Raw genomic sequence first — 23,810 nt, 5'->3', positions numbered from 1 at the left:
TGGTTCGATCTAAAAAAATATATCGTGTATCCTCAATTATCTCAACAAATTCCCAGATGCGCATTACAAATCTCTCTCTTTTTTCCTCCTTCCATAACTGATTTTGTGTCTCCCTCAACTAAAACTTAAGGTTGTTGTTTCTAATAGTGACAGTAATATAAATATTTGTTTTTCTTACCGCCAATGATCGTTGGTGTTATGGTTATATACATGAAATATGTATGCTAGCATAGCATGGATATTCCTTCTTAACCAAATGGAGAATCGTTATAAACCAGTAATTAAAGGTGAACAAAAAACTTATTTTTAGCTCTCATTATAACATAATGGGACTAAATTAAGTCCAGAGTTTAGTGTTTGTTCACAACTGAGACCAAATATAGTGTTTTGTTTACATGTCAAGATTTCAGTGCAGACTTTCAAAGGACAAGAGAGGAGGAGACAAATGGATAAGAGGTTACCAATAGAAGTGGAGGGTTCTCAATGCCTCCAACTATTAATTAGCAAAGTGCTTGTAAAATTGAAACATATCGCTCCCATGCCTACATATCAACCTAGATATTCGGCAACCCTCGTTGCATCCCTTGTTTATTTCTGGGAAGTTTTTTTCTTTTTTTCTTCTTCTACATATATATAACACTAAAAAAAGCTAGGGGACCCTTCAGACTTTTTTGTCTCTCTGCAAAATATAAATGATAGCTCTTTCGTCTGCTCCATCTTGATCTCTTCTTTCATGTCACTCCTCCTCAATGGGTTGCGGCATGTCAAAGTATGCTCCCGAAAACTCGGTGCTCTTTTGCGAATTCAATCCGCGTCAAAATAATCTTCACCCCATTGATCAGGATGTTTGTTCTGATAATAAGGCTGATCATCATTCGCCGGCAAAGGAGAATCAAAGAGGGTTGGAGACAAAAGAGGTGGAAACCGAAAAGGAGCCCGGAAAGAAGGTGTCAACAGCAAAAGCCGTGCCTGAGGAGGAGGGTCTTCGCCATGAAGAGATCAAGCTGAGTAGACAGAATCATGAAGAAGAAGAAGAAGAAGAAGAAGAAGAGGAGGAAAATGAGCTTTTTAATGAGAGGGAAGATAGTATATCTGCTCCGGCATCACCAAGTTTTAGGGACTGCATAATTGGTCCAGGATCGCTAAGTTTTAGGATGTATTGCCGGGATTCTGACTCCAAGGGTAGCAGCAAGAATGATGGTGAGTAATAACAATGTGTGTTGAAAATTTCAATTAGCTAGCTCGTTTGATTTCTAAGAAAACGTATAGTTTTTTGCCATTGAATAAAGAACTGATATTCAAATCTCATCCATACCAAAAAAAAAAAAACAATTGATATTTTAATCAAATGATAAAAGACAATCTTCATAAAATACATGCTATGATTTCAAATCTGATCGTCTCTTTAAAAAAGAACAAACACAAGCATATATACTCATTCATGCATAACGTGATTCTTTTTTCCTGTCATGAAATAGAAAAAGAATTCATGAAAAATTTGACAATTCTTCACAAAAACAACCAATCATTTTAATAAATGATAGTTCATTGATGACACATTTTGCATTTTGTACGTGCTATATATGCATGCAGAGTAAGATCGTAAGATATTCGAGAGTCAATGCAATTGCCATACGTTGGCTGATAAGAGAGATTGATGATGAAATGATTAAAGAAAATGTATTTTGAATAATTTCTTTTCTTTTATATTGTGAATTTCATATATGGAGAAATTGTTTTAGCCCGGATAATATAAGATAAAATCGACTGGAAGTATTTGCTGACGTTTACTTTTTCTCATTCAAAAAGTCAAAAAGAAAGACCTTAAATTGCGAAGTTATATATTGAAAGGGAAATGACATAAATCTTGTTGCCAATTGCATATGATAGGCCAAACCCATGCATATTATTTCTTTGCAAAGCATGCATTGATCCACTAATATGGTATAAGCTTTTACAAACCAAAATGAATACGACTAGTTACCAACCCAAAAAAAAATGTTGCATGCACTTATGGTTTTTTTTTTTTTTTTTGAGGAAGAACATGTACTTAAGGTTTTAAAGGCATTTTTAACAGGTAGGCAATGTTTGTGCAGATAATGGTGATGAAGCAAAAGGTGAAAGCGAGTCACCAAAGGAATCAAGTCTGGATATTGACAAGGTAAATAAAAAATACAAGCATACAACTATGACTTATAAACTACAGGGGGAAAAAAAAGAAGGAAATAGAACAGAATTAAACAAATTTTTAAGTAATATTTACATATTCCCATGTTTGGGAATTTTACGATAGACAATGAAATAGTAATTAAGGAAATGTCCATATATATATATATTCATGGGAATATGTCCATTTCATTTGTCTATACTCTATATTCATTTCTCTTAAAAGTGAAATGGACTAACTAATTCATTTTCCTTCTTAATTCATAGGATACTACATATTTATCCTCATTCCTTTACAGCACAAATTAAGAAAAATGAAATGGACACTCTAGTCAATGTATATATTTATTTTCTTTCTTTCATACATATTTTTTTTTAATTACTCTCAAACACACTAGATAGAGAATCCCCATTTCTTTATCAACTCGAATGTCTTGTTTCTTTATGAAATCTCAAACGCAGGCTCTTCTTGGCTTCCTAATTTCTAGCAAGGCTTAAAAAACTGGAATAGACGTAAAATATTGTAGAAAATTTTGCTTGTACTAAATTTAAAGGAAAATAAAGTTGAACTTGGAAAAATTCAATTTGGAAGTCGATTTTTTTTTCTCCTTAATTGATGCTGCATGAGGTACAAAGTTGAGAAATTAAACTAACTTGATATTCAATTGTATGCCAAAAACTATGCATTAGAAGTATGAAGAAAACACGGATTCTAGAAAAAATAGTAAAAATATATTGTTTGTTGTGAATAAAGGATTTGTAATTCAATCCTATTTTACCAAAAAGAAATGTATTGGTGTGTCTTGGTATAATAGTAAAGAATAATAATTATGGAATCAACGCTATAAGTTTAAATTTTATCATACTTATAAAAAAAATTAATGCAAAAGGCTATTTTTTGATAGAGTCTCTCCATGAAGCTAAAAAAATTAAAATACATACTATATGTGTCATGAGCTTCTATTTATAGGTAAGGATCATGATTTGATTATAATATTGTAAAATTTTTAATCAGACTACTAATAGACGCTTTAATCCTAATTAAGTTTATGTAAAATGTTACAACATATATGAAATGCTATAGTTATTCTACAATATTCATAATCACTGTATAGTTCATATCTAGTTAATGTCTTGTTACTTCTGTTCTTTTTTATCAGGGTTCCAGAACCAAGGTAGCCAAGAAAAAGAGAAAAGGAAGAAGATTACTAAAGAATATCTTATACAAGGGCCGACCAGCAGGAGCAAAATAAAATTCTTTAATGTGTCATGCCTTATGATGGTAGCAGATCAAAGACAAAGGCATTAATATTCCCTTCATCAGCTTAATTATATATATATATATATATATATATATATATATATATATATATATATATATATATCTTCTTCATGAATTTTCTCTGTTCTTGAAGAATAGGAAACAACTATCATTTTTATTGTTTTATTTACTTATTAGGTATAAATTTGATTACCATGTTGTTGAGACCATTCTAAATGCTTTTTATATATAGCTATATATATATACTGCCATTTTGTGCTCTGTATTCCATTGCAGCTCAAGTTACATAGTTTATTGTACCATGCAGCTTATATGATCTTAATTTCTCTCTTTTTTTGTCTTTTTGGGCTCAAGAATTAGTCTTATATATTTATCTTGATCCTAAAATTTGATCACTTCAATATGGTGTCACGTCATGTGTACGTGGCCACTAGTCATCCCCTAAAGAAAATATCTTTATATACGTACGTACAACTGTTAAATCATAAAAATTGTGGCAAGCTTTTGCATGCGTCTTATTTTGGTTAATAGAGGAATAGTACAGAAAACGAAGACTTAAGGCAGAGAAAAAAACCCTATCTTGCTGGGCACCGACTAACAATGTGTTCAGGGACATAATAGATAGCTTAGCCTATACTTCAAAAGGGCGGCTTTAATTGAAAACGGCTGCTCCATATTGTGTCGTCATTCTTAGAATTCAAGGAACATGCCTTTTTGACCGAACAAAGTCTTTATTCAAACAAGAATATCTTCTAATTCAAATTATTCAATTACTCAAAAGTCTTAAAACTCATGTAGAACATAATTGATTAAAGAAAAAAGATGAGAAGATGTCGATCTCTCGTGCATCTTAAATTTCCTGGTTTCTCACCAAGGTAAAGATAAAAGAAAAAGAAAGCAAAGATTACTCGTGCTTGTTGGTGAAGTTTCTAATTAATTGGACTATTAAGGACACCCAACGTACACTTTTTCAAGTCTTCCACAATGTATTAGTCTTTAGGTTGAAAGTATAGGAGGACGACCAATTTGTGAAAAAAAAAAATGTGTGTGAATTGTGATCATAAGTAAACTTATTTATTAAAAAAATAAACCTATGTTTAAGGGAATTTGACTAGAATAGGAGTCTGCAATCTGCATACACACCTTCAAGTGGGTTTAATCATAACTTAACCTTGACCCGTAAACTAAAATCATGCTTTAATGAATCAAACTAAGAACATTGATTAACCAAATCACATTAGAATAAGCTTTTGTTGCTAAACCATCAACATTAACAGTAGCTTAAAAGTTGAACCTGCCCTTCCCATCAAAACTATTAATTTCAAAAATTAAGAATAAAACAAAAGAGAGTAAATTCTCGCTAACAACCATGAATGATATTATAAGTCATCCCCTACTTGTGTAGTTGGATGTGACCAACATCATCAGGGTCGGCCCTAGACATTTTGGGGGCCTTAGGGGAGAACTAAAATGGAGCCTTCTCCAATTCTACTTAAATTTTTTTATAAAATAGGACACTCTCCTACTAATCCAAGTCTTCAAAACAAACTTATCTAAATTTTTTTAGAGAAAAATTATGACACTATACTAAAAAAAAAGTCTCATTGCTCATACAAAGCGCGTGTGATGAGACTAATTTATATATATTAGAGTAATTAATAATACTTTTTACTATAATAGATAAATTATATAGATTAATTAGTATAATGTTTAATTATATATATATATAAAAAAAGTGTTTTAAAATATTCAAAATAAGTGGTCAGATTTTTTTTAAAAAAAAAGAACAAATTTGGTAAATAAACTACCTTTCTAGAACCTTCATTTCAAATCATTTTTCTCATTCCTATGCTCCCACCAACGTGGCCACCTATGCTCCTCAACTTTCCCATTGCATATATTCTCTCATATATTTATTTATTACTTTTTTTAGAGTTTAGTAAGTTTACCATACTTCTTTCTTCTCAATTCTTTAGACTCTCAACTTTGTCTTCGTCTTTTTTCTTCTCAATTCTTCTTTTTTTTGAGGTTAAAGATGATATTTTTAGAATAATTGATTTTATTTAGGCCAAAATTTTTTTTGACATACTAATATTTACAAAAATGTTCCAGATTTTTTGTTCTTTAATCAAAAAGATATATAAGATTTTTTGGAGTTTCATCTGAAACATTTTTTTTTTTTAATGCGCCTTTTTCAAAATTTTGGGCCCCCTTCCACTTAGGGGCCTTAGAAAATGGCCTAATTGGCCTAGTGAAAGGGTTGTCCTTGAGCATCATGCCATCCTTTTTTATTTTCTTTCTTTTTTCTTTTTATGAAAAGCATCATTTTTTCTTTTTTGCTGAGATTAATGAAAAGCATCATGATTCATGGTTTACTGATTACAAATATGTAATCGATGATTGATTATAGTAAAATGCTTAATGTAAGTGCACAATTGCACCTGGCCCCAAGAACAGTTACGGGCTCAGGCCCAATGAGCCTTAAACAATATGATTTGTAGAGTGTGGGCTTGAAACCCAGGTTAGAAGTATTTGAGGATTAAATGACAAGCCAAAGATTGTAAACACTTGAAAACAACAAAGAATACTATAAATCAACCTGCTCGGACGTAAGCCGAGAGTTGTTCTTATATTATCTCTTTCTCCTTTTTCTTTTTCTTTCCTTTAGGTTACAAAGACGGGAGCCCCTTTTTCTGTTCTAAGTTGCTCCTTAAATACTCCTCTTTTTGATACTTTGTACACGTGTTGCCCCAACTCCCCCTTAGCCTAGATATTTCTTTTCTCAGTGCCTTTGAATGGTAACCAGAAGTTTCCCTTCCACTGTTCAGGTGTCACTTCCCCATTAATGCGGCCAGGGTGGTAGGTACAGGGTCTTTAATGTGGAGGTGGCAGCCTTTATCTTTGGTATTTCCTTAACATCGGTGCTTCTAGGACATTCAAGGGTTTCCCCCCTTTAACCATCGGTCTTGTCCGTGTCATTCCCTAACCTTTATCATGAAGTTCCGGGTTCTTCGGTGTCCGTCCGAAGAGAAATTCACCCTCGGCTGGATCCTCGGATCCTCGGCGTATGGGCCGACCCGTAGTACTAACAAGTTCTAAACCCAAGAACAGGTCGGCCTTCCTTAGTATGGCCCAAAGGCCCACATCCCCATCAGGGTCTTTTTACTCCCCACACTTAAATTAATACTAATTTTATTATAAAAGATAGACAATGAATATTATTAATGTTTCTTCAAATATTTAAATATATAATAAATAAATATTTAAATTATTTTTTATAATTGGTAACACATTTACTTATAAAATAATAAAATTTTTAATATCCCTAATTTCATGTTGGATTATAATAGGTTGAAACCCGCTCTAAAAAAAATGTCGGATTATAATATTGCCTGAGTTATTAAGACTGTTTAAATTTGGTCATTAAAGTATCAAAAAGAGGATTTATGTCAAAGATGTATGACTTTTATGTACACTCCTCAACCAATACGACGGAAAGGCAACCACCATACTTTACCATGTTGATGAACCAAAATCCACCCAATTAGTTTGACTGAAACTAAATTTTTTTATGACCATTTATTTATTTCTTTATTATTGTTATTGGGTTGGAGAGCTTTATCATGAATATCTTTGTTGAAAATACCAAAAAATGTCAGTTGAGTTACAAGACTCTTCATATTATTATTATTCTTAATAATTCGTTAATATTATTGTTTGAGTAGAGTACCACAAATTTTACTACAATAAACTTACAAACTAATGTGTCACTAATTACAAAGATTCAATTCAAATAATCATTTGTAAAGTGATTGTAATGTGTCACTAATCACATTTATTGTCACACCAAATTGTAAAGTTTAGATGATAAAACATAAAACTTGTGATAATTTTAGCATTTTACTTATTGTTTAGTGGAATTGACTGATTTTCATTAGGAAGAGAATTAAGGTTCGAATTCCCCCTCTCCTCACATGTTATAATAATTGAATAATCAAATAAAATCCATTAATCTTATTAAATACATAACCACTAAATCTATTTACACAATTTTTTTATATAATTTTTCACAATTTATTGAGATGATGAAGTGTAATTAATGAATAAAAATATGTTAATGGTGAACCCATATATAGATAATGTTAAACTAATTATAACTTATTATCTTTCTTCTAAAAAAAATCATAACTTATTATCTCATTAAATTATAAATTTATTTGTGAAATCGTGTACCTAAGACTTTTTTTTTTTTTAGAATAGTGTCCTTAAGACTTTAATCTTACACACCTTAAAATTATATTACTCTCCGGTCTTACCATGACATACACAAGATTGAAAATTTGATGTCAAGTCTATGGCAATAAGCTCTATTAATCATGGTTTTAAAAATCGCTACTGTTAAAAAATCATTTTCGATCTCAGCTTTCATTTTTTTTTATCGGTTTTAAGGATTTTTACCGAACCGAATTAGTGCTCATTTTCCAATTCAACCAACTAGTTTGGCCCAGTTTTTAACATTATCCTATTAATTAAATAGCCTAATAACATAGGGTATATTTGACAAATTACAAATAAATAATCTTCATCCAAAAAAAAGTGATGTGCAAAAGCTTTTTTTTTAGAATATTAAATATTTTTAATACACACACGAGAAGAGGGAAGAAGGTCTTAAAAATACTTACAGTGATGTATATTTAAAATGACATAACTCTTAAATACACAGTATAGACTTTAAACTTTTTTAACTCACATTTATTTTCCAAGAAGTTAACCCACTATTTTTTTTAAATACTAAATATTTTTAACACGTACAAAAGAAGGAAGAAACTCTTAAAGAATTTCTTAAAAATCGCTACTGTTAAAAAATCATTTTCAATCTCAACTTTCATTTTTTTTTTTATCAATTTTAAGGATTTTTACCGAACCAAATTAGTGCTTAATTCCCAATTCAACCAACTAGTTTGGTCCAGTTTTTAACATTATCCTATTAATTAAATAGCCTGATAACATAGGGTATATTTGACAAATTACAAATAAATAATCTTCATCCAAAAAAAAAAAAAGTGATGTGCAAAAGTTTTTTTTTTAGAATACTAAATATTTTTAATACACACAAGAAGAATAAATAAGGTCTTAAAAAAACTTACAGTAATATATATTTAAATGACATTACTCTTAAATACACAATATAAATTTTAAATTTTTTTAACTCACACTTATTTTTTAATATGAAATTAACCCACTATTATTTTTTTTTTTAATACTATTTTCAACACGTACAAAAAGAATGAAGAAACTCTTAAAAGAATTTTAAGTGGTACCGTCCAAAATGTATTAAGTACTAGTAGTAAAGTAGTGGTAGGTTGCAAGTCATTTCAAAATTCAAACAAAATTGGAGGGTTAAAGTGGTAAAATAGAGCAATTTTTTTAATTATTATTATTATGAGCAATGAGAGCGGAAGTGGAGGACTGACCCACCTATCAACGGTCAAAGCAAACATACAGTTTTCGTTCTGTTCTAGAACTGCTTCTTTCTTTTGCTTTCCTTGTCAGCAACATCTGACTTTGACTGTTTCATTCATTTTTTTTACAACTGGAACTTGGAACAAGGTAACTCGCTCGCTCGCTCGCTCACTCACACAAAAGGATCTATGATCTATTACCATCCCCACCACGTGTCTCATTCTCTCCCTGCCACGTCATTCTCCATCCCAGATCTGAACCGTCCGAGTCATTCCCTTCTTTTCTCGGTCTATGATTTTCACGATCTCCTATGGCCCCACATAAAATACATTATTATCCTACAACTCATCGTCAATCATCGTTTTGAGTCATGGAAATAGCCAGGAGAGGAGTAATTAGTAGTCATATATGTATATATTTGTGATATTAACGGGTGCTCCTAGAATTATTTTTATAAATATTTTATTAAGAGAATAATACATTAATTAACCTCTGAACACGCGCGTGAGAGGAGTAATTAGTAGTCATATATATATTTGTCATATTAACGGGTGTTTTTAGAATTATTTTTATAAATATTTTATTAAGAGAATAATAAATTAACTAGCCTCTGAACACACGCTCACGCGCGTACTCAGAGGCTTTTTTATTTTTTGGGTAAATGTTAATTTAGAATATTCATTATAATCTCTAATTATTACATTTTTCAATTACAAAAAAAAAACTTAGGAGTGTGATGAAAAATATGTTTGTTGAAATAATCTTTCATCACACCCCTAAGTTTTTTTGGTGATTGAAAAATGTAATAATCAGATATTATAATGAATGCTCTAAATTAACATTTACCCAAAAAATAGAAAAGCCTCTGAGCACACGCGTGAGCGCGTGTTCAAAGGCTAGTATTATTAAAATACCTAAAAAATATGGATTTTTTTTTTGCTTGAAGTTGCAAAAAAAAAAAAAAAAAAAAAAGGAAACCAACGTTGATGGTTTTTTTTTTTTTTGCTTGAACTTGCAAAAAAATAGGAAACCAATGTTGATGGATTTTTTTTTCTTGAAGTTGCAAAAAAAAAAGAAGAAGGGAAACCAACGTTGATGGTTTTTTTTTGTTGCTTGAAGTTGCAAAAAAATAGGAAACCAATGGTGATGGTTTTTTTTTTTTTTTTGAAGTTGCAAAAAATAGGAAAGCAACGTTAAAGGACTGACTACCCTAAAAAAAAAAAAAAACGTTGATGCAAATTCATATTGGCAATTTTCACCACAATTTTAAAATTTTATCCTTATAGATAAGTTATATAGTATCATTCTTGCTTTAGCAAATTTGCATATATGACAATTACTTACAAAGTCATCAAATGTGCAATGAAAGGCACAAAAAAGAACAATATTAAATTTCATAAGGTAGGATATTTATATTACAAAAAATGTTTTCTAACAACTACTTTATAGATTGACTACCATTTCGTTCACCCGAATTCATCCAATGTGTCTGCTACGCAATCTAACCAAATTGTTGATATGTCACCCTAAAAAGAGAGTAAGGTTTAAATGTAAGAAAAACAACAAACAAAAATAATAAGAGGAAGAGAGGGCACCATTTAGAACACATACACTAAAATAATGAGCCAAACCTGATAACCACAAAGAAAAAAAATCAATATATATATCATTCCTATTGTTTAAAAAATAGTCATTAATTAGAGAAAATACTTAAACACCCATCAATGTTGGTTTCCTATTTTTTTGCAACTTCAAGCAAAAAAAAACCATCAACGTTGGTTTCCTTTTTTTATTTGCAACTTCAAGCAAAAAAAAAAAACCATGAACGTTGGTTTAATTTTTTTTGTTTGCAACTTCAAGCAAAAAAAAAAAGAGAAGATAATGTAAGATAATGATATAATAAAAGAAAATAAAAATAAAAAAAATATAAGAAAAGATAAGATAACCATCAACGTTGGTTTCTTAATTTTTTGCAACTTCAAGCAAAAAAAAAACTATCAACGTTGGTTTCCTTTTCTTTTTTTTTTTGCAATTTCAAGCAAAAAAAAAAAAAAACCATCAACGTTGGTTTCTTTTTTTTTTTTTTTATTTGCAACTTCAAGCAAAAATAAAAAGAGAAGATAAGGTAAGATAATGATATAATAAAAGAAAAGAAAAATAAAAAAAAATATAAGAAAAGATAAGATAACCATCAACGTTGGTTTTCTATTTTTTTGCAACTTCAAGCAAAAAAAAAAAAAACCATCAACGTTGGTTTCCTTTTTTTTTTTTGCAATTTCAAGCACAAAAAAAAAAAAAAACCATCAACGTTGGTTTCCTTTTTTTTTTTTGCAATTTCAAGCACAAAAAAAAAAAAAAACCATCAACGTTGGTTTAATTTTTTTTGTTTGCAACTAATTCAAGCAAAAAAAAAAAAGAGAAGATAAGGTAAGATAATAATATAATAAAAGAAAAGAAAAATTAAAAAATATAAGAAAAGATAAGATAACCATCAATGTTGGTTTCCTATTTTTTTGCAACTTCAAGCAAAAAAAAAAAAAGAACCATCAACGTTGCAGCAAAAAGATTAGGTTACAATGTGCCTATTTATAATTGTTTACATGAAGTAATTCAACTAAGCCGAATTCTAGTCTCCCAAACTAAGAATACATTCAAGATAACAGTGGCGGCGCCACATATAGGTCAGGGTGGTCCCAGGACCACCCTGACCTGAATTTTTTTTTTTTTATATATATAATAATAAAATTTTATTTATCCACCTTTAAAAAAAAAATTAGGAACACCCTAAAAAAAAAATTAGGAATACTCTCAAAATTTTTTTATATCAATAAAATTAAATTTTGGTAGATTATTTGTTACATTTTGGCTGGTACCAATTTTTAGAAGAAAAAAAGAAAAACTTTTAAACTAACAAATTTGTCAGCACAGCATGTCATTATTCGCGTCGAATGCCTAAAAACAAATCCAACTATCGCAAAGGTCGCCCTTTCTTCTTCTTCCTTTTCATCTTCTTTGCTTCGTCTCAGACGTTCTACTAGTCTACCTCTTCTTTCTTTTTTTACTCTAGTTTTTGCTTTGTCAAGTTTTTTCTTTAGTTTGTTTTTTAGACTTTTAGCTTGCTAATCCCACCCACGTGACAAAACTCAAAAAGCTAACAAAATATTTTGATTTCAAACTTATTTATTGAGTCTTGCCTCTTCCCAATATGATATACATATATACACTCTTATTGTATTATTTTTTGTTGTTGTTTTTCATTATATAATTACATATCTATGTTTTAATATTCTAAAACAGTAATTGTCATGTAATAACTTAATGATTTGAGTGTCAAAAAAGAAAAACTAAATGATTTGTTTTATTTGAGGTTCACTTATTTGGATCAATAATTTTATGTTGTATAAGAAAATATAAATATATATTATTTTTAATTTTTTTTAGAAATCCCGAACACTCTGAAATGGTACGTCGAAATAAATCTATACCGAAATATTCCATTCTACTAAACAAACCGAAACATGGTCTAAAACAATATTCATAACATTGCTTTCAAGCAAAAAGAAAAAGCTAAAAAAAATTCAAACTTAAATCTAAAAAGGAAAAAATTGTAACAGAGAATCTGAAGAAAAAAAATTATAACAGAGCAAGCCCACTGAGGAACACCCTGAGAAACAATCCTGGAGCCGCCACTGCAAGATAAAGTTCAAAAATTATTTAAGAAGTCAATTCTTGAGAACCAACAAGATCTAGGGAATATGCACACGCCAAAAAATTTACACAGACATAACCATTAAAAAAAAAACACAAACGTTACTAACTTGAGGGAAACAATCTTCAACCCTGAGCGTTATGATGGCAAGGCATTAAGCTTGGTGGCAAAAAAAAAACCTATACATATAATAGAACCTGTTTGATGTTGACCAAAAAAAAAATTCAGACTTAAAAAATGAACATGAGGGAAACGAACTTCATGCATACAGAGAGAGAGGGCTGAGATTTGATATAAGAAAAAGCTTACCGCAAATCTATGCTATTGTTGTTGTCGTTTGTATTGAAATCTAAAGTAAAAAGGTGGGTGAAAGGAGTTTGAAAACACAGAATTGAGAGAATTACATAACTAAAGAAGAAACAATTTGAGTTTGAAAGCTAACATAAGTGTACTGGAAGTGTGCTCCTACTTTGTAGATAGTGTTTTACGTGAAAGTTAAAAAACAATTTTTACCAAGTTTTGCTCCTACTTAAACATAGATTGTAGGGGTATTTTAGACAAAAGAAGAAAAAATCTTTTACCAAACTATCATTTAGTTCTATCTCTACTTAAACCTAGGGGTGTAGGGGTATTTTGGAACAAAAAAAAATCTACTCAAAACAGGTGCAGCCGCTTAAATAGTAGTATATATAAATATTGTTGACAGTTTTTTATATTTTTCATGAAAGTAATGTCAAAACTTTCTTATTATTTATACTACTATTTAAGGGGCTTTCTCTATTTGGATTTCTCATTTTTAAGTTAAAAAATGCTCATACAATCCTATGTTTAAGTAGAGACAAAACTAACGGACAATCCGGTAAAAATGCAACTCTAACTCCTACTAAAACATTGCCTGAAAAATATGACCACTCTCCTATTAATTTTTAAATTAATTTATTCACTTATAAATTATATTTTTAAAATAAAAATTATATATATAAAATAATTAAATACAATTTTTTTTTACAGAATAAGACCACTAAAAAAAAGTCTCATCGCACGCGCAAAACACATGTGATGAGGCTAGTTATTTATTAACAATTGCCCTAAAAGTATCTGTTAACATGATTCTTATTAATAAACCATATTAAAAAAGTTTCGACATCACTTTCATGAAAAATATAAAAAACTGTCAAAAAATTTATTACTTTATCATTTTCTTATAAAATATTTCTAAAAATAATTCTTAAATTAATACCCTTAGACTTCGTTTGGAAGTTTATAAGAGAGTGGAATATAATGGAATAGAATGACCATAAGGGAATATAAATTAATGCTCTGTTTGTTTTAGTGATAATATATTTTCTTGAAAATGAGTCATTTTTCAAAAAGTATTTTCTATAAAACTATCTAATTTTTCTATGTTTGGTAGCAACCTTAAATAAGTTAAAAATTCTAACTTATCTTATTTAGTTTACTATGCAATGGAGTTGTTTTCCAAAAAAAATTAGCGGAAAACAATTTCTAAAAATAAGTTATTATTTTTTTATTGACTGAAGATAGTTTTTCGTTGACTAATTTTTTCTAATGCTACCAAATACTAAAAAAAGGAAAATTATTTTTGTACAAGGTTTTTCATAAAAATAAATAGAGTGAAAATGTTTTTAAGTAAAGGAAATGAATGGAATGGAATGAAATGAAATTAAGTAACTTTGATTGGATGTTTTAAAATAAATGAATGGAAATGAATTGAATGTAAGTAATTTTGTTTTGGAGTAACATAGAGGGAATGAAATGAAATCACTTTTTGACAATATTACTATTAAACCTCTACTTTAAAATTAATAGTTGTATATATAGGGGTATTTTAGAAGTTTTAGTAAAAAATTCATTAAATCTAATTTAATTTCATCCCATTCATCCTAATTTTAGGGAGAATAAAAATTGGAGATTTTAAAGGAATAGAGAGGAATGAGTGTTTCCTCCTACCTATTCCGTTCCATTCCCTCTCACTTAAACTTCCAAATAAGGGAATGAATTTTTCATTCCCTCCATTAAAACTTTCAAACAAGAGAAGGGAAGGGAAGAATATTATATATATATATATATATATATTTAATTTCTTTCCATTCTCTCCTCCCAAACAAGGACTTAGAACATTCATTAAAATTTCCCTTTATTTTTTGTAGCAAACTAAAACCACTAAAATAATTGAGAAAATCTATAAACAACAAATTTGACAAAACTTGTCATAAAATTTTCATAGTCATTGACACGATAGATTGTTAGTAGTAGGAAAATAAAGCAATATAAGTGAAACTTTTCATAATTATTGACTTAACTATTAAAAGTGATATAAGTGATAGGTTTATAAAAGAAATAGTAAAAGTTTGTGAACTTAACTATTATGAAAAATGTTGTGCAAATATTCATGTATGGAAGAGTACTTTCATAAGTGCTTATATAATAGAAAAGTATTACATTTTAGTCAACTAAGTTCAAAATTCACCCACATCATACTATGCAAAATTTGTGAATAAATATATGGTTGTAACTAGTGTAAATTTGCATTGATACTATTCATTTTGTATTTAATTTTTTTATCATTTATTTATATATTTCGAAGATGAAAGAAAAGAGTGGATGATGATTGTTGTATGTGAGGAAAAATAAATAATTAAGAAAATTTGATATTTTAATAAAATATAGTATAAAATAGATAATCTGATATGAGATGTTTTGAAAACTGAGTATCTAAATAAAAAAAAAAAGTTTTTATACTAAAATATACATAAATATTTGTACGAGCATAAATTTTTTTTTAAGGAAGTATATAAACTTTATACAAATGCCCTAACATTACTAAAAAGATCATAATACATTTTTATAATAGTTGAGTTGGCCAAGTTTCTCTTTTGGTCCTCGAAATCCAGAGTGCTAAAGAAAAATTATAACTCTCTGGCAGCGAGTCCACTAAAATCCCTACACGCGCGCGTAACGCCACAGTTATTCAAAGTAGAGAAGCGGAGGATCTCTGACTTTATTTAATGCTCCATGTGTATGAACGAACGAACGAACGAACGAATATGTACACTAACATGTACCATAATGTCAGTCTTTCTTTTTTTTCTCAATCCCATACTCTCTCACTTACTTAAATACAATCCAACCTTTTCTCCACCGTCCATTTGTCAAAATCTAAACCGTCAAAGTGTTCACATTCCCAAATTACCCCTTTATATACACGTGTCTCATTATCAACGGTGACTTTTCATATTCCGGAATAACATAATAGAATTACCCACTATTTTTCCATATATTTTTTGTAATTTTTCTCTTTTTCTCATTCGTTTCGTTTTCTCATTAGGCTTCATTCGTTTTCTTCTCTGATCTGTTACGAGTCGTTTTGACCCAAAAAAAAAGAAAAAAGAAAAAAAAAGAGCACTATTATTTTTATTTTGAATGCCGTTGAAATATAAGAAATGAAATCCGAACTTTTCTGCTCGTAGATTTGGGAAGCTTAAGAAGAAGACTGGGATATTGAATTCCAAGGTAATTTGGTTTTTGTTGGAGGCTCTGTTGCTCTCCGGCTTTTTGCACATCTTTTAGGGTTTTTTTTTTTTTGTTTTGTTTTGTTTGTATCGCGGGGAAAAAAAAAAAATGAAGTCCTCGCTTGGAAAGCTTCGGAGATTGGCACTTCACAAAAACGATGCGAAAGAGAAAAGAGAGTTTCAACCTTCGGCACACTTGGATGAGCTCGCTCAGGCTGCTCAGGTACTTACTTTCCAAACTACTCTTCTAACTTTGAACTTTTGCCACATCCATAACGGTATTCAATGTCAAACATTTTTTTTTTTTATTTTTAAGTTAGGTTTTGAATTTTTGTTTGTAAATTGTTTTTATGCTTCAGAGTTAATTGAAAGCTTTTTAAAAAAAAAAAAATTCAAGCTGAACTTAAAGATTAGATTTGGCAGTGAATTGAACATCTTTCCCTAAAATCTCCGTCTAATTGCTGAAATTTTATTTTGAATTATAGAAGAAAATTACGGTTTAATTAATATGAATTATTTCGGATTCAAATGAGGTGGTGAAGGATTAGTTTGTGTTATCATTTTGAGAAATTATTGCAATCTGGTAATGGCTTTTGAGTGTTTTCTAGGTATGGAATGGTCAGGTTTGATTTTGGAACAGTGGTTCTCTCCAAAAAAAGAAAAAAGAAATAGTGCTAGTTGGAGCTAAAAAAAAAAAATAATAATAATAATATACTATGTCATAATTATAATATGGGTTCCCAATATCCTCTTTTAAATTGTGAGTTTATATTTAATTTAGGGTAATTACAATAAAAAAATAAAAAATATTCCTGATGTTTGGGCTAATGCCGGGTACTATCAATTTTTTGTTTTCTTCCTGAAAGTATTCAATTTGCTCTCTCAGCACAAATGTCACTTAATGCTGTTTGAAAATTCTCATGTTCCTCTTACTTCCTTCTCCATCTCTGTCAATGTCTGCTATTTGTCTAACCAGACACTCCCTTGCGTATATAATTGATATAATGTAGTCATTGTGAGACTTGTTCAAGCAAGACTAGTCTTTGGAAGGAAAAATTAAGGACTTGAGGGGGCATGGAGCTTTCAAGTGGTGTTAAGTGTCATTTGTGCTTAAGGAGAAAATTGGATATTTTTTAAAAGTCTTGGTAGTACCTGGTATTAGCCCAAACTTTAGGGGTGTTTTTTTGTTTTTTTTTTTCTTCCTATAATTTACTATTATACTCAGTGAAGTGTGAGGGTTATTCCAAAATTATGTTTGTTTGTTAAATTGTGGATTTTAATCCTTTGATAGAAATGCACGGCAAGAGATATTTTCAGGAAAAGAAACTTTATAAAAAAGCTTATTTGCATGATTAATAAGTTATTTATGCAGTACATTGCATAGGTAATTTTGAAATAATCAAGGGCAAATAGATTGAACACAATTTTGAAATAATTTTGACTAAGGTTACTGAGGTCAGCAAGAGTAACGTTCCATAACACAAGTGCATATTTTATTACTTCATGTCTTTACATTTAATTATTGACCAATGAAAACTCATTCTTATGCGGTAACTTGTGGAAAGTGAATGGTTTTTGTTTGCCATCTAGCTCCCTTAATGAGACTATTTTCATCATTGTTATATTTCATATTTGCAGGACATGCAAGAGATGAGAAATTGCTACGATAGCTTACTTTCCGCAGCTGCTGCCACTGCAAATAGTGCATATGGTAATCATTTACTACCTTCATGTGTATCGTACAGGTCATATATGATTTTTTTTATTAATAAAACCGGTATGCTTTTTGATAACATCAATATGGCTACGTTCTCTGTGGTATTTTTCTGACCAAATAGCCATATTTGAAACACAAACTAATTTGAAAGTTCTGAGTAACCTTGGCACCAAACAGAAATAACTCTAAGTTGAATGTGTAGTTGTGTACCTATATATCACACATCTGCTCGTCGTGGATCATTTTTTGACATGTTGCACCTTCTCTAATAAAACCTTCCTCTTGGATCCAGTTAATGGGTGCCCTTGGGGCATTTATTAATGGACCAATTTAAGAAAGTTTTGATACCACTTTTATGGGAAATATAAAAAGTTGTCAAAAAATTAGTTACTTTTTTCTTTTACCATAAAAAGTTTCTAAAAATAGTTCCTAAACCAATGTCTTAGGGCATCCGTTAACTTTTCCCTTTAATTATACTTGATACATGAAGTCTGCAGTGTCATATATTACTTCTTTAGCTTATCATCATTGAGGTCTCCTTTTTGACTCCAACTGCACTCTCAGAATTCTCAGAGTCACTGCGGGAAATGGGGAATTGTCTATTGGAGAAGACCACATTACATGACGATGAAGAAAGTGGTAAATAAATCAAAACTTTTATGACTTTGTTTTTCCTTTTTTGCCCACCGTTTGGGGGGGGGGGGGGTGACTTTGAATTTTTGATTTTCTAAGCCTTCTATGGCTTGTGCTGTAATTGGTACACATTTATCAACAGGTAGAATTTTGCTAATGCTAGGGAAAGTACAGTTTGAACTTCAAAAACTTGTCGATTGCTATGTAAGTGCTTATTGTTATTATGTAATATGTAGCACGTGTTTTGATATCTTTTATAGTGTCTTCAATCTGATATTGACCTTTTGCCTTTTATATTGCAGCGCTCTAATATATTCTTAACAATTACAAATCCATCAGAGTCTCTTCTCAATGAACTTCGGACGGTAGAGGTTTGTTCACACGGATATCTCTCTTTTATTCCTACTGTAAAGTTTCTAGTAATTTCCTTACTTGGTGATATAAAAGTTACAAAAAGAAGTCCTTTTTGTTGAAATGAAGATTATGGTGATGATTATGATGTATATTCTAGGCATCTTTGTTGTTAGGCCTGTGGTGGAATTCTTAATGCGTTTGTACATCTTGGCTTATAGCTGGGTTGGGTTCAGCTAATTTGTCTGCCTTAGCCAGTTTGGGACCTAATGACTTAAGCTTGCCTTTTTCCTTTGAATACAGTGTTCATATAATTTAAACCTACCAATTAATGAGGGAGTGTGAGTTGATTGAAGTTGAGGGAACGAAAAAAAGATAGAGGAAGGCCAAAAATAACATTAGTAGGAGCATAGTTGTCAATATCGTAAATTAAGCGATACGTATTGTACAATATGTATGGGATTGTGCATGGTATTGTGCGTAAAAAGTTCCGTATCGTATCAACATATCGTAAGTGCTCATGAATCGTACGATACAATGTGCATATCGTATGCATCGTATTATATTGTAAAATCGTATGTATCATACGATACATAGACAACAAATGCTTTAAAATGTGATTTTTTTTGTTAAAATTTATATTTTTATTTGAATCTAAAATAAGTTGTTAGATTTGTTTTTAACACAAAATTATTAGGTTACTTAATTTTGCCTAATAAAATAACATATTCATAAGTTTTGTTTTCCCCACTCTTTCTCCTACAAAATTTGGACTACACAGTACACACTTACACTTCACTTTAATATTTACACATTTATTTTCTATACTATGAATAAGATATTAATTGAAAATATAGTTATTTTTTATTTTTGTCATTATTGTTATAAGTCCAAGAAACTAGAATGCCAAGAAGATTTTTTTTTTTTTTTTTAAAACAAGACAAGATGGTAAATGTTAATGATGATGAAGAAAATTTTAATGAAGAAATAAGTTTGCAAAATGATAAACGTGATGATAGCATTGACTTAAATGGGGTTGATTAGGCAATATGATGAAAAAAATTATTATTTTTGGGTCATTTGTAATATATTATCACTTTTGAATTTAAGCAATTTGAATGTATATATTATAAACACCTACTAGTTTGATTTATTTAGTTAGCTTGTTAAATATTATTACATAAGCGATGAATTAATTAGTTATTAGTTGAATATATTCAAAATTTATAATGAATATATCCTTTATATATGTATATCTGTAATTTTTTTTTAAATTTGATTAAATGTTCGTATATCTTGCAATAAATGATACGATACACGATACAGACAAATAAAAATCAATTCACGATACAATTCATGTTTTGATAACTATGAGTAGAAGTAGGAACAAGGATATGACAAGTATGATTTTTTGGATAGAATGGCAGAAAATAATACATATGGCTGAACTTAACTAATCTGTTGAGGTTCCGTAGCCAACCCAGAAAATGTGGGATAGAGGCTTGATTGTTTTTATTGCAATCAAATGCTTTTTCTTACCTTCCTAGGAAGGTCCCCATCATCTTTACTATTTAGATACATTAGACACATTGACTATATTGATTTATCCAGCATTGGCTTGTGAATAATGCTTACTGTTCCTTATCTTGTTTGCTGGTGCAGGATATGAAAATACAATGTGATGAGAAGAGGTCAGTAGCTTTCTATTATGATCCATTTGTTAGATTTGAAGTAAATATCTTCTAAATTTGGTGCATCATCTTCAGAGATGTATACAAGTACATGATGGCACAACATAAGGAAAAAGGAAGGTCTAAAAGTGGGAAAAGTGAAACTTTTACTGTAGATCAATTGCAAACCGCTCAAGATGAATATGATGATCATGCGACGCTATGTGTTTTCCGGTTAAAATCTCTTAAGCAAGGGCAGTCTCGAAGTCTTTTAACACAAGCAGCTCGTCACCATGCGGCTCAGGTTTTCTTTAAATCTCTAAAATTTTCAAATTTCAATTTTCATGACCTTTGTTCTTCTCATTAGTTTAACAATAATGCATATCTTCTTATCCCTTTTTGTTCTACTTTGAGTTCAGTTGAATTTCTTTCGGAGGGGACTCAAATCACTTGAGGCTGTTGAGCCACATGTTAGACGGGCTACAGAACAGCACCATATTGATTACCAATTCTGTGGACTCGAAGAGGATGATGGGGGTGATGGTGAGAATAGCTATAATCCTAATGATGACGGGGAATTGAGTTTTAACTTTGGACCAAATATGCAGGGGCTTGATGGTGTTTCCATGTCAAGGAATTCAATGGAGGTAAGTGTAAATTCTAATTCAAAAAAAGAGATTTGTTCATGATTCAATTTAGAGCCCAAAAGTGAAGTAAATAGATTAGGAAGGGAAGGTACTTGACAAATTTTTCTTGTTGGAATCCCTGCCTGAATCCTCTAAATATCTATCTAGTTTGGTTGTGCTGGTGGTCCAATTTTAGCCATGGGCGAGGTCGTAATCAATGCATACCCAGGAACAAGGGATTCTTATTTATTTATTTTTCGTTTGGGGGGTGGAGGGGTGGGGGGGAAGAATGGGTGGCCCCTAGGCTTCCACGTTTGGTGATCATCATTTCATGAGTGTTTATTGTGATTTGGACTTTTTATTTCATTTTAGTTATACTATGCCTTTTTTTCTGTGTCAATGATTTGGTGGCTATTCCCCAGGTGGATGAAGCGGGCCTTTCACCTTCAGCAACAGAAAATGCAGAGGTATGGTCCAGCATGGCTTTAATTTTTCAACCTTTCTGGTGAAATGTCACTTAACTTTGTGCTGCCAAAGTGAAAAAACACAAATAAGTTAACCAAATCCACAATTTTGTCAACCTCCATTAAAACCAGCATTATGTTTGGTAGAGGCGATAAGTGCAGTAATGGGATGGTGGGGCTGGAAGAGGAATGCAGAAAAATTCTATCCAGTATCTGGTTTGAAAAAGAAAATGGAAGGAAAAGTGGGATGAGATATCCTTCTGGAATATTGTTTGTTTGTCCCTTTAGGTGTCAACTAATAATGTTTTATATTTTGAGTTCACAAATGTTAACTTTTCAGCTTCTAGAATTCACGTCTTAGAGTTTCCTTGTGTAGATGAATGTTGACAAAAACCAAGAGGATCTCAGAGTCTCAGGTAGAGAGCCTAGAGCGGGTAGCCATTCAGCCCCAATATTTGCAGAAAAGAAGTTTGATCCAGCAGAAAAAATAAGAAATATGCAACCGTCATCCACTCGGAAGTCTAACACATATGTGCTGCCCACACCTATTGATGCAAGGCATTCAAGTTCATCAAGAACAAGTAATTCAGTTCCCCGCTCAAGGCCAAGTGGAGTCACCCACAATTTGTGGCATTCTTCCCCGTTGGAAGATAAGAAGCATGAGAAGCATTCTGGCAATGGTAACTTGTCAGGACCCAGTATCTCAAAATCACAGTTAATAGCCAAAGAGAGTGACAGTAATGATACCTCCACCCCACTACCTCCTCCTCTGGCAGAGGGACTTTCACTTCTGCAACACGATACATTTAATGCTTCTGATACTAAAAAATTCAAACGACAAGCTTTCTCTGGTCCATTAATAAGTAAGCCAGGGTCAACAAAGCCCGCTTTATCTGCCAGTGGTCCCATTGCATCTACTGAATTGCCCCAGTTAGTTTCAGGAATGTTTTCTCGGTTGCCAATTCCTCAACCTTCTTCATCTCCAAAAGTATCTCCAAGTGCTTCACCTCCCCTTGGTTCTTCACCTAAAATAAGCGAGCTTCATGAGCTTCCTAGACCCCCAGGTAATTTTGCCCCTAAACGAGCAAAATCTCCTGATTTAATTGGTCATTCTGCTCCTTTGTCCTTCAGAAATCAGGAGCTTTCTGCAATGAATAAAATCCCTTTGGAGGCATCAAGTGTGGCATCTCCACTTCCAATTCCTCCATTAATTGTTCCTCGGAGTTTCTCCATACCCTCAAGTGGTCAGAGAGCAATGGCAATACATGTTGCAAAGTTTTTGGGTTCTCCTCAAGTTCCGCACAAGGCTGAAGAAGTTGCTTCACCTCCGTTGACCCCTCTTTCTCTCTCAAACGTTAAGCCAGCTTCAACTGTTAATGAAGTGGCCTCTCAATTTGGTCAAATCCGAGGTGAGTGAGGTACCATATTGTTTTAGAAGTTGAAATATTAATCTACTTAGAAGAATTACATTGCACGTATGATTGATGATGAACATTGGAAGTCTTTAATGCTTCATGTATTTTCAACCCATTTTCAGTTCCTTATGATTGAGTTGGTACCAGCAGGCATAATAGATGCTATATGAGTTAAATCTAGAAATTTTATGTTGCTCTACTCTAGGTTGATATTACTTTTGAGGCCATGCATAGTTGTAGCATGTTATTTTTTTTCCCATTAGTCATTACCACACTAGTACTATTTCTTAATTTGAAAGTCTTCAGTAAATGCAGGTGGGAGCTGATACTAAACATGTGAAGCCTTTTTTCCCCAGTCGGTTGGCCTGGCAGGAGATTGTTTTGGGTCATTATCTTCATGTTGGGTACAGATCTGTACATATGATGTTTTATGTATCGTTTAGTTTCTCATCTCAGTCTTTGTTCATTGTTTGTTAATGGATAATGATGAGAACTAAACTCTACTCACTTGTGACATTTTAATCTGTCAGGCATACCGTAAAATGAAGAATTTTGTTTACATTTACAAAGAATTGCTAGTACAGAGCGTATTGTGCTTTCTTTTAGGCCAGAGCAGATCGCAAGATTATGAATAGTGCATTCTTTAGGCCAGAGCAGATTGCAAGATTATGAATACTCGAGGGGTCTCATATTTTGTATTATAATCATTGATCCCAAAATAGCGCATTTAATGGGGTATTTTTTTTTTTTTTGGGGGGGGGGTGGGGGGGTTGCTGTTTGT

The 23,810-nt window shown here is 31.2% G+C and overlaps 2 protein-coding genes across 7 annotated transcripts; both read left to right on the top strand.

Moving 5' to 3' along the window:
• Window positions 1–379: 379 nt before the first annotated feature.
• LOC142609227 (uncharacterized) lies at window positions 380–3,486 on the top strand. The gene is made up of 3 exons (XM_075780843.1): window positions 380–1,200; window positions 2,097–2,161; window positions 3,327–3,486. Exons 1-3 carry the CDS (start codon window positions 750–752, stop codon window positions 3,417–3,419), a joined length of 609 nt encoding a protein of 202 aa, XP_075636958.1. The 5' UTR covers window positions 380–749; the 3' UTR covers window positions 3,420–3,486.
• A 12,434-nt stretch (window positions 3,487–15,920) lies between these two features.
• Window positions 15,921–23,601, top strand: LOC142619180 (uncharacterized protein At2g33490). Of its 6 annotated transcripts, none has more exons than XR_012841458.1 (12): window positions 15,921–16,376; window positions 17,792–17,864; window positions 18,435–18,509; window positions 18,646–18,707; window positions 18,806–18,874; window positions 20,517–20,545; window positions 20,621–20,828; window positions 20,944–21,171; window positions 21,573–21,617; window positions 21,991–22,678; window positions 22,746–23,023; window positions 23,336–23,601. XR_012841458.1 is itself a non-coding variant. In XM_075792268.1 (11 exons), the coding sequence occupies exons 1-11, from the start codon at window positions 16,263–16,265 to the stop codon at window positions 23,353–23,355; spliced, it is 1,947 nt and encodes a 648-aa protein (XP_075648383.1). In that variant the 5' UTR covers window positions 15,921–16,262; the 3' UTR covers window positions 23,356–23,601. The 6 variants fall into 6 exon arrangements, 3 of the variants coding, with proteins under 3 accessions (XP_075648383.1, XP_075648372.1, XP_075648388.1); XR_012841455.1 differs by having other exon boundaries at window positions 21,991–23,023; window positions 23,345–23,433; window positions 23,560–23,601; XR_012841454.1 differs by having other exon boundaries at window positions 21,991–23,023; window positions 23,336–23,433; window positions 23,560–23,601.
• Window positions 23,602–23,810: the final 209 nt, after the last annotated feature.

This window comes from Castanea sativa, chromosome 1 (assembly GCF_040712315.1).
Source record: "Castanea sativa cultivar Marrone di Chiusa Pesio chromosome 1, ASM4071231v1".
Taxonomy (NCBI): domain Eukaryota; kingdom Viridiplantae; phylum Streptophyta; class Magnoliopsida; order Fagales; family Fagaceae; genus Castanea; species Castanea sativa.
The sequence above is the reverse complement of the archived record's forward strand: the minus strand, read 5'-3'. Positions and strand labels throughout refer to the sequence as shown.

What these genes read in the sequence shown, in the direction of transcription:
- LOC142609227 (XM_075780843.1), top strand. Translation starts at nt 750, where the DNA reads ATGGGTTGCGGCATGTCAAAGTATGCTCCCGAAAACTCGGTGCTCTTT. An exon ending in GGGTAGCAGCAAGAATGATG is followed by an intron (nt 1,201 to 2,096) that starts GTGAGTAATAAC and finishes ATGTTTGTGCAG; the next exon opens with ATAATGGTGATGAAGCAAAA. An exon ending in CAAGTCTGGATATTGACAAG is followed by an intron (nt 2,162 to 3,326) that starts GTAAATAAAAAA and finishes CTTTTTTATCAG; the next exon opens with GGTTCCAGAACCAAGGTAGC.
- LOC142619180 (XM_075792257.1), top strand. Translation starts at nt 16,263, where the DNA reads ATGAAGTCCTCGCTTGGAAAGCTTCGGAGATTGGCACTTCACAAAAAC. An exon ending in ACATGACGATGAAGAAAGTG is followed by an intron (nt 18,510 to 18,645) that starts GTAAATAAATCA and finishes ATTTATCAACAG; the next exon opens with GTAGAATTTTGCTAATGCTA. An exon ending in TGTCAAGGAATTCAATGGAG is followed by an intron (nt 21,172 to 21,572) that starts GTAAGTGTAAAT and finishes GCTATTCCCCAG; the next exon opens with GTGGATGAAGCGGGCCTTTC.